The 18889-nt window shown below is 38.1% G+C and overlaps 1 protein-coding gene across 1 annotated transcript in view; it reads right to left on the reverse strand.

Moving 5' to 3' along the window:
- Positions 1–18889, reverse strand: part of ITFG1 (integrin alpha FG-GAP repeat containing 1) — a 161101-nt gene that overhangs the window by 88936 nt on the left and 53276 nt on the right. The window contains exon 9 of the mRNA XM_072422463.1: positions 8185–8279. Coding sequence (XP_072278564.1) covers positions 8185–8279 — 95 coding nt within the window. The remainder of the gene's footprint in view (positions 1–8184; positions 8280–18889) is intronic.

The raw sequence follows: 18889 nt of genomic DNA on the forward strand, positions 1-18889 counted from the left end.
CGAGAAATTGTTACAATATTAGGAGTGGTAAAATCTACAGTTTGGTACATCATGAGAAAGAAACAAAGCACTGGTGAGAACTCAGCAACGCCAAAAGACCTGGACGTCCACAAAACACAACAGTGGTGGATGATCGCAGAATCATTTCCATGGTGGAGAGAAACTCCTTCACAACAGCCAACCAAGTGAACAACACTCTCCAGGAAGTACGCGTATCGATATCCAAGTCTACCATAAAGAGAAGACTGAATGAAAGTAAACATAGAGGGTGCACAGCAAGGTGCAAGCCACTCATAAGCCCCAAGAATAGAAAGGCTAGATTGGACTTTGATAAAAAAAAACATCCAAAAAAGCCAGCACAGTTCTGGAAAAACAAACATTGTATGGACAGATGAAACCAAGATCAATCGTTACCAGAATGATGGCAAGAAAAAAGTATAAAGAAGGCGTGGAACAGCTCATGATCCAAAGCATCCTATCATCTGTAAAACATGGCGGAGGCAGTGTGATGGCTTGGGCGTACATGGCTGCCATGGCACTGGGACACTAGTGTTTATCAATGATGTGACACAGGACAGAAGCAGCCAAATGAATTCTGAGGTGTTCAGAGACATACTGTCTGCTCAAATCCACCTAAATGCAGTCACATTGATTGGGAAAAAATTTTTTCTAATACAGATGGACAATGACCCAAAACATACAGCCAAAGCAACCCAGGAATTTAATAAAGCAAAGATGTGGAATATTCTTGAATGGCCAAGTCAGTCACGTGGTCTGAACCCAATTGAGCATGCATTTTACTTGTAGAAGACTGAACTGCGGACAGAAAGGCCCACAAACAAACAGCAACTGAAAGCCGCTGCAGTAAAGGCCTGGCAGAGCATTACAAAGGAGGAAACCCAGCATCTGGTGATGTCCATGAGTTCAAGACTACAGGCTGTCATTGCCAGCAAAAGGTTTTCAACAAAGTATAAGAAATGAACATTTTATTTTAAACTTTTTAATTAGTCCAATTACTTTTGAGCCCCTGAAATGAAGTGATTGTGTTAAAAAAGGTTTTAGTTCCTAACATTTTGATGCAATCTTTCTGTTCAACCCACTGAATTAAAGCTGAAAGTCTGCAGTTCACCTGCATCTGAGTCGTTTCATTTAAAATTAATTGTGGTAATGTATAGAACCAAAATTAGAAAAAAGTTGTCTCTGTCCAAATATTTATGGACCTAACTGTATGTGGCTAAGACCACAGCATCCTTAACCAAGGCATGGTCAGAATGAATGTTCAAGGTTAGCAGTGATTATTCTGGTACAAGATGTAGAAAAGTACAAAGTGTTCAAACAAACATGCAAAAAAAACTTGATGATCTTAAAGGGTGCAGGGAGTCTTAGAATCCTTGTGATCAACCTGATACAGAGATGGCTTCCTCACCTTTGGATTTACCTTCTTAGTTTGAATAGAAATAGGACCCCACTGTGGTATACTAGTAAAAAGTGTTCAAGATTTGAATGCTGGGATGATTCAAAACAGAAAATGAGGTTATAGTTTTCAGCAAAAGGAACAAAATAACATACAGTTGTATGATCGTGCTGTTGTTCTCCACTTTTTTCCATAGGCATGACTGGAGCTTATAGGCTTATGTTAGGGTGCTCCTGGGCATTAAAGTGTTTGCAAATTCTTGATGAGCAATATTAGCAATCATCTTTCTACTTCAATTAAAGTGATCAAATCCATTGTGTCTGTGTTTCTTGAGTCTCTCTATATGTTTTGCATAATTCTCCTTCATCAGGCTCGTTCTTCCTGTGTTTTACGGGAAATTCTAGCAACTTTGAAACTATTTTTGAGGGACACAATGTGTATAGACAGATTCCCTTTCTTTTCTCTCCCAAAGAAGCACTGAAGTGGTTCTTCTATGTAATTATATGACAACTTGTAGCAAGGAATTTGTGTTCATACTGTTATTTTTTTTTTTTTTGTGTTTCTCCTGATTAAGCAAAATTATGCAAACTGTGTAGAGACACAATGGATCTGCTCACTTTAATTGGAGGAGAAAGACAGTTGTATTTGGGTTCAGCATGCTCTTTATTAGATTTTATCGCATATGCTATTGAATAAAAAGCATTTTATTGATTTGTTTGTAGCCCAAAAAGTCCCATCTTTTGCTTCTTGTTGGTTATGTATTACCCAGGGATGTGGACTTTGGCCTATTTATTATATATTATAAATACTTGTTCCCCCATGCCAATCAAGATTTCCCTTCATATTGCCTGTATCAAAGGATCTTTCTACCCCAAACTATTTTTTAGTTTGTTGGATGTTGGACAGTTGAAAATCAACTTTACCTTCTTCTATGACACTCAGGGCAAAGTGACAATGTCTCTTTAACCCCCAACAGGTTCCAACAGATCTATGCTTCCTTAGTAAATGTAAGGCAGTGTTAAAGCTTACCCTAGTGGAAGATGTTGCAATCACCACGTGCCACCAAAAAATGTCAGCACTGTCACATAGGGAGGTAACATGTTCCCTCATCACTGCTTCATCAGAACAGATCGAAGGGCAAGATTTCATGGTGGCTGCAAGGGAGTGTGGAATGTTTTGTATATCTTATTTGTTGGGGGCTATCAAGAGGCATTATTACTCTTCTCTCGAATGGGCAATTATCTTTTTAATTGGGCTCCACCTTCCTGACTAAGTCCTACTGATCCAATTAAATTCTACTGATGAACCAGCTCATTGGTTAGAAGGGGTGACCTCATTGGAAGAAGAATTACTAAGGGTTAGATCTAAACTAAACAAAACTGAACCCTTGGCTGCCAAATTAAAGCAGTGTCAGAAGTGTGATACACAGTGAAAGGTTTTCTGAATAATAAGGATTTCAAGCAGGGTTATTATTTTTAAAAATTCAACAGCTGACAGGTTCACTTTAACTTTAATCTTTTCTCCCCTGGAAAAGCAACATTTTGTATTCTTTTAATATAAAAATGGTAATATTGTATGCTAGAAAAACTTTAAAGACATGGCAGATATTTCCGAACAAACTAAATGATATTGGGTTACGAAAAGCTAGCTAAATTTATACAGAGCCAAAGTCTAAATTTATACAGCTGAAGATTTCTGTTTGACCTATATTATCATATCTTCGGCTTCTATTGTGAATACAGCTAATACAGGGATTGGGGACAGCTTCCGGGCCAGATAATGAAACTCTCTTATTTGTAACGCTGCTGGATGAGAAGATGGAAAGGAGCAAAGATAATAACCCTTTCCTTTGCAGTGGGAGTTGAAAAACTTAAAGGACAGTCTTGAATCTTAATTGGTAAAATATTTTAATGTTCACTGATTTGATCCATGGCCAAAGAGAAGACATATTTAAAAAGAAACTTGCAGGATGGAATTTGGATGCTGTCTTTTCAGACTGTCTTTCTTAATGCACATTGTCCTGAGTGGTCAACTATCATTTGCATTAAAGATGCTGGAATACTTCAAATAAAAATGCCTGCACCAGGTCACAGACTTAGCAAGCAGTAGTTGGGAATGACATGGTGGCTTGGTGAGTGATATTGATTCCAGGGAATGCACCTTCAAATTACATCAATGGTAGCTGTCATGATTTTATAAATGGCATCGAAAAATGGAGCACCAAAAAGGTTTAATGGAAGAGACCAATAGCTGAAACTAGAAAAGAGCCTGAAATGACTGTTCTGTTAAAAGTTGTATCTTGTGTGGTCTCTACAAGACCTTTGAGGGTGTCCTTTGGTATCTGGCAATTTCCTAAAAGCAAATCCTTTAAAATGGAACTAAACTCGTGGATACTCACCTATCCCCATTCCATCACAAAGTGCTGCTATCTTCCTTCTTTACTTCCTGAAGACGATCCTTGGCTATCTTGATTGGCCATGCCAGAATGATGTAATGAGAATTAACAAGAGTCAACTCATTCCCAGCACGTGCAAAGGAAGCTGGGATTGCTGGGTTTCCCTGGCAATCAGGCAGGTAGGATCAGTTGTTGCAGAAGGGTCATCACCTGTCGATAACCAACTAAACTGCTAAAGTTCAAAGTGAAACTTTAGTTCCACTTCAAGTTACACTGTCTCTGTTGGCCTGCCTTGTTCCCAACCACAAACATCTACATGATCTAAAATGCTTTAGAGTCCATTGGTGGTCCAATTTATTATTAACATAGTCTAAGGACACATTTGTGGGGAAGCCCATTAACCTACCCACATGTTTTTGGGATGTGGAAAGAAAACAATGCCAGCCTACTTTCTATTTGGCCACTGTAATGATACTAAGTTCTCATGTGGATCTGGACCAGATAGGATATCCCTCTTTGAGCATAAGATATTCTTTGGCACCCATGGCCTGTCTTTGGTTAACTTTCTAGATTGTAAGCTCTTCAGGCCAGGGTCCTCCCCTCCTCCTGTGTCACTGTCTGTATCTGTCGGTCATTTGCAACCCCTATTTAATGTACAGTGCTGCATAAAATGTTGGGGCTATATAAATACTGTTTATTAATATTATTAATAATAATAATAATAATAATTAATATTATTATTATAATAACCAGTTGTCATTTCTTGGATGACTTTTGGTTGGTACTGACCCCTACATACCTAGAACATCTGACCAGACCTGCCATTTGGTGATGCTCAGATTAGTTTCTTAGATCCTTACACTTGCTCATTTTTCCTAGTTCCAAAGCAATACCTTTAGAAAATTCACTTGGTGGTTTTAATGTTTTGGCTAATCGGTGTACATTTGGCATAATGTATGTTATGTTTCCCTATATTATCTTTCTACCAAAAACATCTGTGCTTCTATCCTGACTAGGCCCTTTAAAGTAATAAAAATGAAATTGAAAAGGCAATCTAGTCAATTTTAATTTAAATCAAATGCCTTGAGCATTAGTGTGTCAATCTTCCACTCCATTGTAGGTAGAACATTTTATTTTGCCTCTACAAGACAGCTAATGGCAAATGATTAAACATTCAAACTAACACAGCCCACAATAATAACCTCATCATTAAAGGATTTGTAAACTGCGATTCTGGGGCTGGAATTAAAGAGAGCTACTGGTTGATAATGTTCCACTTAAAATTGCAAAGTAATAAATTACCAAGCAACTCATTACATAACATTAACGATTACAATTTAATAAAAAAAAAAAAAAAAACACAACAATTTCTTTTGAAAAAGAAAACAAGCATTCTGTTTTAGGGACCCCTGTAAGGCAATTTAATGTTTTTTTAGATTATTATGGAAAAAGAGCTCCAGCTCTAGAATAGTCTTCCCATTCACAGCACCCAGCATCGCTATCTCTGATGCAGATCCAGCCTTTCTTCAGACATCCCTGGGACTAGCTGAAATGTCTTACTCACACTCTCTATATTTTCTATTATTACTGGGTCTTTTTGAACACTCTTCAGCCAATTTCCTTAAACCTGTCAAATTATGCTTCGACCTTTATACAACAAAAACACTTTTTTGCGTCAACTGGTTGTTTTTAACACTCTTTTCATAACATTTTTATGTATTCCTCTCTATACACTTTTACAGTGTACTGTCTGTGTCTCACATTCCCCTGAGGAAGCCAATAAAGGAAAACATATTGGGCTAGGAGACTGCCCCTCCCACAAGTGTTCTCGACTACAGTATCCCTTCACGGTTATATGGACTGAAAAATCCTATATTAATAAGGAACATTTTGTATGAATATAGGTACAGCCTGTGCAGAACCATTCTCTTGCTATGAAAAACATGCCCCCAGGAACCTGATAAAACCTTCTTGCTGGAAAGCAGGTAGGAAGTGTCCATGTCACCCGAGCATGTTATGCAGCAAGGAAGACAGAAAACTCAGGTCCTGGTGAGTCATATGACCATGGAATTGTTTGCTGCAATGATTAGATAGGAGGTGTTGATTGTGGGTAAACAATATTAAAATATATTTTCCCTTTTCCTATTTAGCGCTTATTCTAATATATTCCAGAACTAGGATCTGTATGTCAAAGCTCCCTCTGTCTGGAAAGCCAAACTATGCTGCTTGCATTATGATTAAAATTCTTATGGTGCCTCCCAAAAATTCTGCAAAACTTTACAATTTGAATTTCACGCAAGCTATCTGATCAATGAAGAAGGACTTTAAGACCTGGCCTTCCTTTACGCTCTCCTTCATGGGTTGAGCAGCGTTAATCAAAATGATTACCTTCCCCAGACTATTGTTTTTATTTCAAACTTTGCCAATTTTTTTGCCAATCCAAGACCTAAAACAAATACATTTTTTATTTCGTTCATTTTTGGGGCAGCAAACACGCAGTAGCTAATCGTACTATTTTGTTGGGTTAAAATGGTGGGTTGAATGTACCAGATGTGGCCTTATACAATCAAGCAGCACTGTTGCGCATTTTAAAAGATTGGATACACAGAACATCCTTTTACACAAATCTAAAGGTGGATTTTTCATTATGCCCCCTTTTAAATCCTATGGCCATTCTACACACTCACAAGGAAGTCCGCCAGTGGCAACTCTGGCACTTTTTGCGAAAAACAGAATCACTTAATGCTCACACAAAGAATCTAAAACTCAAGTTTTCTTTGAAACATGGTAAAATTTTATTAACACACTAAATATAACTAACAAAACTAAATTGTATAACTGTTTTTGCCACACTACGTAGTACCTTGAACGAGAATTAATAAATGAACACCCATTGTTACGAGAATTTTGTTTGTATCTAATTTTTGCAATTTTGATATTGTGTATCAAATATGTATTGTTTTTTTTTTTTTTTTTTACTTTTATTATGAACAGATGTAACGTGTCTAAAATGTTACTGGATTATTTTATATACTGGTTAAAAACTTGTTTACACTATGTTTTTCCACCGTAAAATCTTAAAATATATTTAATAATAAAAAAAAAAATCTTTTGGTGCAACAAAGGCTTTCATTTCTTTGCTTTACAGTACATGTCGGTTTTGTAAGGGTGAGGGGGGCACAGACATCACAATTCACATTGACCAACAGTGTCTCTAAAGAGACCCATTTTGATTATTCAGGACAGGTTCTGTTGAATAAACCAGCCCTGATGCTACAAGTTACCTTTGGCACACTCCTCTGCAGTTCTGCCAAAGCCCTTGGAAATATTGGGGAGTATATTACTTTTCCTCCTAGGATGAAGTGTTTGGGTTTGAACCGGTGTCAGACTCCCTGCATTTATGGAGAGCTTGTAAGGTTTCCCCCGACTTTCAACCCATTGATATTCAGCCAGGTGCTGTAGCTCTTTCCTAGGTCACAGCTGCCACTAAAATAACCTATATTGGCTGGTACTGGAGTCTTGAGATAGCATTGACATCAACCCCTCCATCATATAACAATGCACTAGGAGGAGGTCATATGCTTTCTCACACATAGAAGCAACAGGTATTTTGCATCAGATGCAACAGAAAAAGCAGAGGTGGGATTCCTTGAAAGTTTGTTAGGGAAGGAAGCTTTATACCACAGGGCAAATTGGAAGAGCACTGACAGGACAGGAGTTGCATCACCAAATCAAATGGGAATAAAAAGTAGTTTATATTTGGATTAGAGAAGGGCAGGGTTTATCCAGCAAGTTAAAAGCATGGCGAGTCCTGCTCAAGTGGGGAAATATAAAACAAGCAGAGCGTGTTACCTTCCATGCCCTCTACCTTATTCTTTGCTATCTGTTCTCAAAGGGTCTAAAAAAGGCAGAGTTTGTAACAGTCCGTTTTCCTAAAGTAGCCAATGAGACATTCCCTTTGCAGAATGAGATCATGAAATAAATCTTACTGTTAGCCATTGGGAAGCGGACCAATTGAGGAAAATTTGGTCTTCAGAAACTTGATAAATTAGGTGACAATTTAAAACTACACCAATATGTCAATTTAAAACTACAGCATTGCTGCACCCATTCAGGGCAAAAAGACATTGACTCCCAAAAGCCTCTAACCACAAAGAAGGTATGTCATTCATACACAAACACACTACACCTTCCCCACCTTTTCCTTAAAGGATTCTACCCTGGGATAGATGGAGCTCTAACAGAGCCGAGAGGATGATAATAAATGGGTGAGTATACCTTGCTAGGAAGGTGGTCTATCAAGTATGTCAGTATGCCTTAAATAGGAAAAGTGTAAATGTCTTTATAATAAAAAAAAAAAATAAAAAAAATTAACCTGAGTGGAGCCATGTTTCATGAGATAGATGACACTCTTCAGGCACTTGTCATCTTCGCAAGCTGGTAGCAGATGATCCTGCTGGCCGTCTCCATCTGAAAAAAAATAAATAAATACACATGCATTAAAGGATGTTCCACTCTGTACAACAGGCACAATTTATATTTGAATGTATACAATAGTAGAACTCAGCTGTTACATGGTGATGCGTAATGAACTCAGAAAGACGCAGTGATTACATGTGCTATTCTTTTCCTTTAGGCACAGTGGAGCCTGGAGGTTCTGGGAATCCACAGCTGTGCTGTCAGCCAGCATAGAACATTGAAGGGAGCAGGCACAGACCCAAACCTATTTAAAGTGGATATAAACCCTAAATGAATGGTGTTTAATTTGCTCCAATACTGTCTCTCATAAACATTTATTTTTTTTTTTTTAATACAATTCTTGTTTTCTTCTTATCAGGGTCCCACTTTCTTTATTAGCCAATCTGTAGGTCTGGATGGATCGGTGACACATTTAGTTTAGGTTTGCTGTGTACCATACATCTCTCATGCTCACTTTAAGCTTCCCTTTACTCAGTGTTCACCTGCAAGACAACTGAAAATGATCTGCATTCCGCAAAAGTGCAGCCAATTGCCAGGCTTGAAGTCACATGTGGGCTAGCAATGTGTAAATGTAGACCCAGAGCCAACCTGGAACCTATAACCACACAAGACAGCAGGGTACCACATGGAATGTAAGTACAAGCACCTGAGAGATACAGATTTGCTTTAAAGCTCCACTTATGGCAGAAGAAAAAAAACATGAAATATTACAATTCTGTATTCACTAATAAATCCTAAACCATATATTTTAAATGCAATTAGTAAACCCAAATTTCAATCGATGTCAGCCTCTTATGTTTCCCTATGTAATGACATTTTGAATAAGTCTGGTGAAAAGTAGAGGTCAGATCTTTTCGAAGGCTAAATGACGCTGGACATTCCAGCCAAGAAATGAAGTGGGCACTATTGGACTTCCTTCCGCAGTTAAATTGTTTAACTTTAAATTGTTTGATTTATTTTCTTTCACAAAATCATGTATTTTCTTTGCTATTCATCCAATTTCTTGTCGAAGGTTTCTTTTTCTTCTGACCTTGTATAATGAATTTTGATGAGAGAAAAAAAGTATTTTTTGAAAAGGCTACAAAAATGTGGAAGCAATGATTTTTTAAAGAGATATAAAGGTCCATTTTAACAAATCCTCAATCAGGCTGGTCATTATTGAAGAAAGGGACAGGTGATGTCCCTTCTGCAATAATCTCTTACCTGCCTTATCGATCGAGGATCCTAGCGAGAAAGCTGGGCTGTGCATACTCCTTGTCAGCATTGGTTGCAAAAGAAACCTGTCAATCCTGGTCTCTCTTGCATGTGCAAGGAATGAATGAACTCTCATGAGCCTGCACGAGAGTTACGTCATCCTGGCACAGCCAATCAAGACGGTTTAGGATCATGAGAGGAAAAAGAGAAGGAAGATGACGGCACGTGCTATAGAATGCAGGTAAATCCCGCAGGTTTATTTCTGCTTTACTAACCATGATCTCAAGCAGACTAATGTAATACGTCTCCTGAAGCATGTCCCCAGTCTCCTGCAACTCCCGAAGCTGTCTCTGACCATTATTATTATACAGTATTTATTTAGCGCCATCATGTTATGCAGCGCTGTACAAAGTCCATAGTTGTGTCACTAACTGTCCCTCAAAAGAGCTCACAATCTAATATCCCTACTATAGTCATATGTCAATAATGTAATCTATGGTCAATTTAGGGGGAAGCCATTTAACCTTACTGCATGTTTTTTTTGGCATGTGGGAGGAAACCGGAGTACCCGGAGGAAACCCACGCAGACACGGGGAGAACCTGCAAACTCCATGCAGGTAGTGTCCTGGCTGGGATTCGAACCTAGCGCTGCAAAGGCTGGAGTGCTAACCCCTGAGCCACCGTGCTGCCCGTCTCCTATGTGCAGTCTTTCACAGCTAGCACTACCTACCATGAATATTACATTTGGCCTTTTGGTGTTTGAGTAAGCATTTCAGGCTCTTTATATCTAGAAAATTTAACCATGACTGATGTTGTGGGAAAACTGACCAAGATTGAGTAAGGAACTAATGTCCCAGGTGCCTAGGCAGTCCAAGCCAACAACATCTACATAGGACACCAGAAAGGAAAAGGATAAAAACAAAAAGGATAAAAAAAAAAATACAGTATAGTGTTTGCTGTGTCCTTTTGTGTCAATTTAAATACCCTGTTTTCATGGCGCCAATATTTTTAAAAAAACCATTTGACAGGTAAGCTTTGAAGAGAGGGAAATTTGCTGCCACTTAGAAAACTGAAAATTCAAATATTTTGAGTCCTGACAAGAAAATGTTTTACTTGCAAATGTTATATGCGACATAATAAAGCTATTTCGATTTTAAATAGAGCGGAGAGTTTGGCTGTGAAATTTGATGGCTTGACAGGTGATGAATAAGCGCAATACATCTTCTCTGACAGGAAATACATAATCATGTCTTTGACAAAGTGATGGCCGTTCAGAGTTGTTGTGTGGAGCTGGTCACATCAATGAAAGGAACGGGAGTCAAAGCTCAGATACCATGAGAGACACACAATCTGAAGAACAAAAACGCATTAAAAAAAAAAACCTTTGAATGTTGGCCAATTACAGCTGCTGAATAGCCCAGTGATGAGAAACGTCATCGTTTACAGCAGTCTGTCATTGTAACTCTCATTGCTTTCAAACACAGCCTGCAGTGGATAATGAGAGATAAGGGTGCCGGAACAATGCTGAGCCATTGTACAGAATAGATGATGGGAGTTATGTTATATAGCAAAGAGGGCTGACTAGAGATTCTCTTGAAGGAGAATCTGGGTTGCAGTAAAACACGTAATGCATGAACAATAAGAGTAATAAACCACGTGACCAATCTTAGCTTTCCTAGCATAGTGCCGCCTGTCTCTTAAAACCGATATTTATGTGCGTATATGACAGTGAACAGATCAGCCATTTACATTTTTAAATTAAAAAATCCAGCACAAGGTGTCCATTGTTAATGTTATCAGTCAGGCAGGTCTTTATGAGTGCTAGAATATTAGAGAAAATTAATATGTGAATGTGTAGCAGGATATGAAGCAAAGCAAGGTTCTACTTTAAAGTTTCTGCTTTTGGACCATTCAATTCTTTTTTTGTCCTTGATGGAAAAGTATTGGGGAATGGGTATGATTGAAAATAATCTGTGATGTGCCAAGCTGCACATGCCCCAACACCACTGGCATAATAACCTCAATGCTCTTTGTCACTTCGCCTAATTAAGAGTCTTTTTTTTAAGGCTCCTTTCTAGATCCACCTTCCCCTCACTATGTAGTATTAGGTGCTACAAGGTGGGTGACAGAAAGTCATTCCAACCAGAATGCAATTTGGGCTTAGTGGCCAACTGCCACACCCTACAACCTAGAGCTTATGCGGTGTTTATTCTAGGACCAATAGAGCAGCAGAGGATATAGTATAGGAGGGTCGAAAAAATAGTCTTTAAAGAGAATTTGTCAATTTGACTTTAATGGGCGTGTTTATGAGGTCACATTTTTATACCAGCCCATTACACGTTTAATTAAAAGTTACAGAATTACATAAAGTTAAGAATTACATAAGTTAAAAAAGACAAGACAAGTCCATCGAGTTCAATGTCTAGAGACAAAAAAAAACATACCAGACAACTTGAATGTTACAGAGAGAAACACAGTGTTCTCTCCAGCCCCTTTGAGCCAGGCGGAACATCCGACACTTCAAAAACCACCCGTTACTGGAAACTGGTCCTACACCTACAGCGTCTTACCACCCAGTTTAAAAAAGAAATACTGGAATTCTGGAGAATACTGGAAACAGAATTACAAAGTTAATCCAGAAGAAGGCAAAAAAACCCTCATAGAACATGGTTCAATTTACTCCAACAGGGGAAAAAAATTCCTTTCAGTATCCTTAAGACAATCAGATGTTCTCTGGTGTTGTACCTTTTAAACCTTAATACGCAGGTATATTGTGTGTATCTAGAAATGCTTTTGCTTAAAACAATAGGTATGTTAGTGTTATCACGTATATTGGACCCAGAAGCAGTTTCATGTTGACTAAAGCTAAACCCTCAAATTGAAAATCCTTCAAATGGCCGTGTTGGAGATAAAGACCTTCAGTACCATTTTATCTAAACATATGGGCCAAAATGATGGCAGATGGATTGGTTCTCCATTGGAGAAAAAAAATAAAGGGCGCCAGTGCAGAAGAGACACTGGGCCTGATTTATTGCAGTTCTCCAAGACTGGAGAATGCAGACTATCCTGGAAAAACCCAACAAACCAGGAATTAAAAAAAGACTAAAAAGAATTTGCTATTAGTTAGAAAATGTTTTATTAATTACATCCATTCAAGGTTTGCTGGATCACCTAGGTTCCCCCATGATAGTCTCCAGTCTTCAAGAGCTTTAATAAATCAGGCAGTGTTGGGCGAAATTTGAGCAAAATTCCATTTCCATCCAAAACCTGGCATATAAACCCTAGATGGTGATTATTTCTTATGGCTGGGTCTGTAACACACCCAATGTTGTGTTGTAATAATGGAATACCAAGGACCTTCAGCAGACCACAGCAGCCAGAATTTCAGACTTCTCTATCTGTGGTCTCTCCTACTATTTACCAAGGATGTACAGGAAGTACGTAGGGTACAGGAATTTCAATAAAAGTGCAGTCACCCTTTGAGGCTGTAATAACACAAACACTGGAGGAGTGTTATTGGTAATAACTCTTTACCTGCTCTTTCCAATGTGTGCATATTTACCGACTCTACATGTTTAGAGCTCCATATGGAGAAGAACATGTCTTGGAGTAACGAGAGTTCCAATCTCCATGGCAACACAAATATGTAACGAGTAAATAGTGGTTGACAAACAGGAGATATAAGAGTGCCTTCAATGAGATCAGTATCCAACTTCTCACTTTAATCACTCATCCAGCTATTTATGGCAATTTCATGTCACAAAGTCTAGGGAGGATGAAAGAGACTGTGTTCCCCCGGCTCCGTTACATTGTTCTGTAATGCCGGTAATGCATCAATCTGGAGCGTAAAATACACTCCGAGGCAAGGCTTTTCATCATACTGCCTGCCAACAAACTCTGTGTCGTGGGGAGCTCGTAATTATGTATGCAGACTGGGAATGTAGGGAGCGTTATACATCTGCTAATGGTATTTTTGTACTTCTTTCTTCAGTAAAGATAAACATATGGAGGCTTAAGGAGAAAGAAAGGAGAGAGGATTGCTTGGAAAGACCAAAAGAGCTGAAATACCTTCATAATAAATACTTCCAATTAACAAAAGGCTTAACTACCTCTATAATGTTTACATCCATCTATAGAAAGAAGGTGAACTAATTCTTTTTTGGATTCTTGAACCCATATTAAACATCTCAACTACCTCTATCGTCTGTACTTCCGACTGTTATAAGGACTTAATCCATCTCTATCTCGTTCACCTTCATTTATTATAAAGGACCTAAACTACTTCCATTTTGCACAACGCTATGCAATTCTAGAAACCTGAACCATTTATTTTAAATGTTGTGTACCCTCAAGCGTTATAAATGCCCCAGCTACCTCAATCTTACATATTTAATTCATTAAAAAACCTAAACTACCTCCATTTTATATACTTCTATCCATTGTAAGGAGCTAAACTACCTCCATCTTGAATATTTCAATCTATTATGAAGACCTTTACAACTTCAATCTTTTATAAAGACCTAAAGTATATTCATGTTGCATACATTCAATCATTATAAAGGTCTAAACTACCTCCATCATGTATACTTTCAATCATTAAAAGAAAACTAACTACCTCCATCTTGTACACTTTTAATATAGAGAACTAAGCCATCTCTATTTTGTATACTTTTTACATTAAAAAAACCTAAACTGCCTTCATGTTGTATACTTCTATCTATTATGAGGACCTATGCAATTTTCATCTTTTATAAAGACCTAAAGTATCTTCATGTTGTATACATTCAATCAATAGAAAGGTCTAAACTCCCTCCATATTGCATACTTTCAATCATTAAACGAAAACTATCCCCATCTTGTACACTTTTATAATAGAGAACTAAACCAACTCTATTTTGTATACTTTTTACATTAGAAAAACCTAAACTGCCTTCATGTTGTATACTTCTATCTATTATGAAGACCTAAAGTCCCACCTTCTTGTATACTTCTATCTTTTATAAACGCCCTATACTATCACCATATTATATACTTACATCTGGTATAAAGCCCTATACTACCACCATCTTGTATACTTCTATCTGTTATAAAGCCCTATACTACCACTATCTTGTATACTTCTTTGGTTATCAAGACCTAAACTACCTCCATCTTGTACAATTCTATCCATATTAAGACCTAAACTACATTCATCTGGTACACTGTAATTCATTTTAAAGACCTAAACTACCTCCAGGACGGAGCAGGAGATGAGGAACAAGGGGTTTCCATCAAGGCTGCTGTTAGACACGCATACATTGAAAGTTGAGCTCCTCTCTTGTAACCACCGAGTATCATTTATGTTTTTTACCCTATAAACACAAGATGGTGAATACCATTTTAAAGAGGTGATGGACTGGACTTCTAAAGTTCAATTTGTCAGCTATTTGTATGTGAAAAAGACACTATTTCTTAAATGTATCTGTGAAAAAGACACAACTTCTTAAATTTACATTTTAAGAAACTATTGGAAATGGATGATTATATACACTTGAAGAACATCAGTCCATACAAATGAGATCTAGATAATGCACAATTTCAAAAAGAAAATGTCCTTCTGAAGAAGCCTGATGGCAAAACACGTAAAAGACAAAGGACACAAATGTTTATTTTATAAAAATGGAAATGTGTATGTAAATTTGTATTTTATATTTAAACAAAAAATTTTTGTAATTGGTGTATACTCAATGTAATAAATAATGTATTTTTAACAATATGAGTGTAAAAGCTGCCCTGAAAGTCCCATAAAAACAAAACTAAAAGATACTCTAATATAAAGACCTAAATACCTCCATCACTAGACATCAATCTAATATAAACACCTAAACTCCTTCCATTTTGTACATTTACATCCAATATAAACACCTAAAGTATCTTCATCGTGTATAACAACATCCTGTATAAACTACTTCTATCTTATATAATTACACCCAGTAGAAGCATCTAAACTACTCCTATCATATATAATTACATCCATTGGAAAAACACCTGAGCTACCTTCACTATGTATAATCACATCCATTATGAACACTGAAACTACCACCATATTGTATGCTTACATCCATTATGAACACCCAAACAAACCAGTAGTACGAAGGTATATTTGGCACAATTGGATTTTCTGAATGGCGGCCGCTTAAAGGTCCAATTATGCAACTGCTGTGGTGGTCTTTTTTTAAGTCAATAAAATATTAAAGAAAATGGGAAATGGATAGACTGGAAAAAGGGCTGTAAACCTCCGGGATGTATTCTTTCTTTTTTCTCTGTAAACCCTGTCTAGGTTGTTCAATACCCGGAACACAAAGACTGCTGTCTGATGTGGTTTACATCAAGATACAGTGAGAGAAAGCCTACTGACATATGACCTTATCGTAATGAAAACAGTAGATTTATATATTATACATTCCCTTTAAAGACAGACGCTTTAACTCTATAAATTAATAGAAGTGCAGATCTCTGCACATGGAAGAAGAAAACATCGCTATGAAGGGAAGTACCCATTACTAATATGGGGTTAATGGATGGGAAATGCAGCTTTAAGAAGGCGAATTCCATTACGGCACTCACAGAAATCTTCTAATGGATTCAGTTATTTCAATGACACCATAATAGACATCCAATGTTCTTTATGTAATGTGAACATATTCTTCACAAAGAGGAATCACAGGCTTTATGCAGCTGTGTCATTCTTTATTACAGTCCATTTGTTAACCAGGTGACCAGAGGAAGGTAAAGGCCCTCTGTAGTCAAGATTGAAAATCAGACTTTAAATGTCGGACCTGCAGGGAGCACTGACCAGCTGCTCATGACTTCAGATTTTTTATTTTAGGTATTGCTATAGAGCAACAATGCCCACCATAGTCCTTGCTGTTGAGCTGGGTGAAAGGAGGATAGTTATCTAAATTGTTCCTAAAGCTGAACTAAACCTTAGGGATATTCACTTGCTCCCGTTCTGGCGGTGACAATTTTTCCCTTCACTTACGCATTTCGCTCTTCAGCCATATAAGCTGGCCAGCCTAGGATGAGGTTCATTCAGTACCGGCACCTGAAGAGGATGTCAGGACGTGCCAAGTATCCTGGCCACCAATGGTGAACTCAATTTTGATAGATGGGACAACAACCAGGCAGGTAAGAATACCTGTCACTTTCTGTAATAAAACCCTGCCTGATGGAAGATTTTTAAAGTGGAACTTTAGTTCTACAAATCATTTTTGTCATTGAGCTTGGTAGAAAATAAGACAATGCAAATCTATCTCCTTTCTTGTTGGTCACAGCCTTCAGCTTATCTGGGGTATCTAATAGCTGCTGTGCTGGCCCATGACTTTTGTTTTTGCATTCACATCTCTACATAACTTTCTATGTAATTGCATGAGAGTTCATGCAGTCCTGACACCCCAGGGGGAGACAGGATTGCCAAGTATACCTTGCAACAAAAACTGAACTGCAGCTTGACCCCTGGCCGGATTCCAATTTTTTTTAAGAGGAAATTTATTTTTATCTAATCATTACATTTACATATTAAGAATAAATAATATATATATTTGCCACTGCAAAATGCAATATCTAAAGTAGGATGCCCTACACCAGAGGTGTCAAACTCAAATACACAGAGGGCCAAAATTAAAAACTTGGACAAAATCCCGGGCCAACCTTGAAATCTATTAAAAAAATTGAGGAAATGTTTCCTTCTCATTAGATATAAACCTTTTTTTTATGAAAACAAAGAGGTTTTGCTTCACATTTAATCCAGAACAAGCTTATAATACAGAATGAGGCATACATTTTCAGTGCTCAACTCAGAAATTTTTCAAGCCGGGTGGGAAGAAATTTTAGGTGGGTGGCAGCCCCTGTATTGTGAACAAAGTCTTTGGTAACCACCCAAAAACAGCCGGGTGAGGGCTGAAAAGTGCCGGGTGGTGCGCCCAGCTAAAAGTGCCTTGGGAGAACCCTGATTTTTTTTTTTAATTTTATTTAAGAAAAAATCTTATGCCTCTTTCTCTATTTGTTGCCTTCCAAGTTAAATTCCAATGGTAACATTTTTGCACAGGCCAACAATATTAACAATATTCTTCTATGAAAATCATCCAACCATTCCAGTCCATGCCTTGGAGTAGCAAGGTAAAGTACAGCGGAGGGGGAGTGCTGGAAATGCCAGACGCGGCCAATGCGGAGCTAAATCTTATGAAAACTGAAACTCCCTCTTTATTGAAATAGCGCCGCTACTAAAATTCCCGGCATTATTTGTGTCTAAAGAACAGTCCAATGCGGGGCCACGCAAAGGCAGAGAGCCCGCTGGTCTACAGACACGAGTGATGCCGGGAATTGTAGTAGCGGCGCTATTTCAATGTAGCGGCGGGCCAGCTGCAGTTCATACTTGGAATTCCTTTTGGGGCCAAATAAAAAAGGACATTGGGGGCCAGATTTGGCCCCTGGGGCCAGAGTTTGACACCCTTGTCCTACACCAAACACCATCCATGGATGGATGGGTAGATGGATAGATAGATCTGTAAAATTACTTCCTGGCCTGCTTTTAAAAACACAAGGTGCGTTTTGTAATAGCACAACATAAAGCAATTCAAAACAGGTTAAAAGTAGCAGCAGTTGTGCTGGGTTATTAAACGTAATTGAATTATGCTGTTACTCCCCTGCAGCTACATGTAAGTGGCAGAATATATAGAAACACAATATTGACCCCAGCGCAGAATCAATATACTTTCTGTATATGCCCCAGAGCCGGGCTCCTGTACGCACAAGGTGTCATTCCGTTTACTTAGGGAAATCATTATAAGTTTTATTGCTTTGAGTAAACTAATTATATTCCTGCCATTTATCAAAGAGATAAGGGGATGGCGGAAAACTCTGCTGCTCCAAAAAAGTAACAGAGCCATATTTCTTGGCTACTGAAATATTACATCATGCACGATAACATTTATCTGAGTGGACAGCCGGGATAATCATTTCTTGATAAGGTTGCTCTCTTTATTTATCAGGAAATTAATTATACTTCTTGTACATAAAAATGTCTGTAGACGAAGGCCTTCTATTCACACAGTGGGGTATTTTCCCTTTGCTGTAATTTGAACATGTTTAGAGTTTTCAGACGTGGCGCTTAGGGTGGCTAACAGGAGCAGGTGGGGTAATTCTTGCAAGCAAATGTTGGCACCTGACCATCACACCCCACAGTATATGAGCTTGGTGGGCATTCCATTCCAGAACCATGTAATTGGTCCTTTTTTGCAGCTATACCAGTGTCCAGTCTTCTGAAAAGGCTTTCCACAAGAATTTGTAGTGTCTGTGGGAACTGTCTAGACTCTGAGGCAAGGGAGAGGATGGGCAAGAAGTAGATTTATCCAGTCATTGGTGCAGAT

Source organism: Pyxicephalus adspersus, chromosome 9 (assembly GCF_032062135.1).
Source record: "Pyxicephalus adspersus chromosome 9, UCB_Pads_2.0, whole genome shotgun sequence".
NCBI lineage: Eukaryota > Metazoa > Chordata > Amphibia > Anura > Pyxicephalidae > Pyxicephalus > Pyxicephalus adspersus.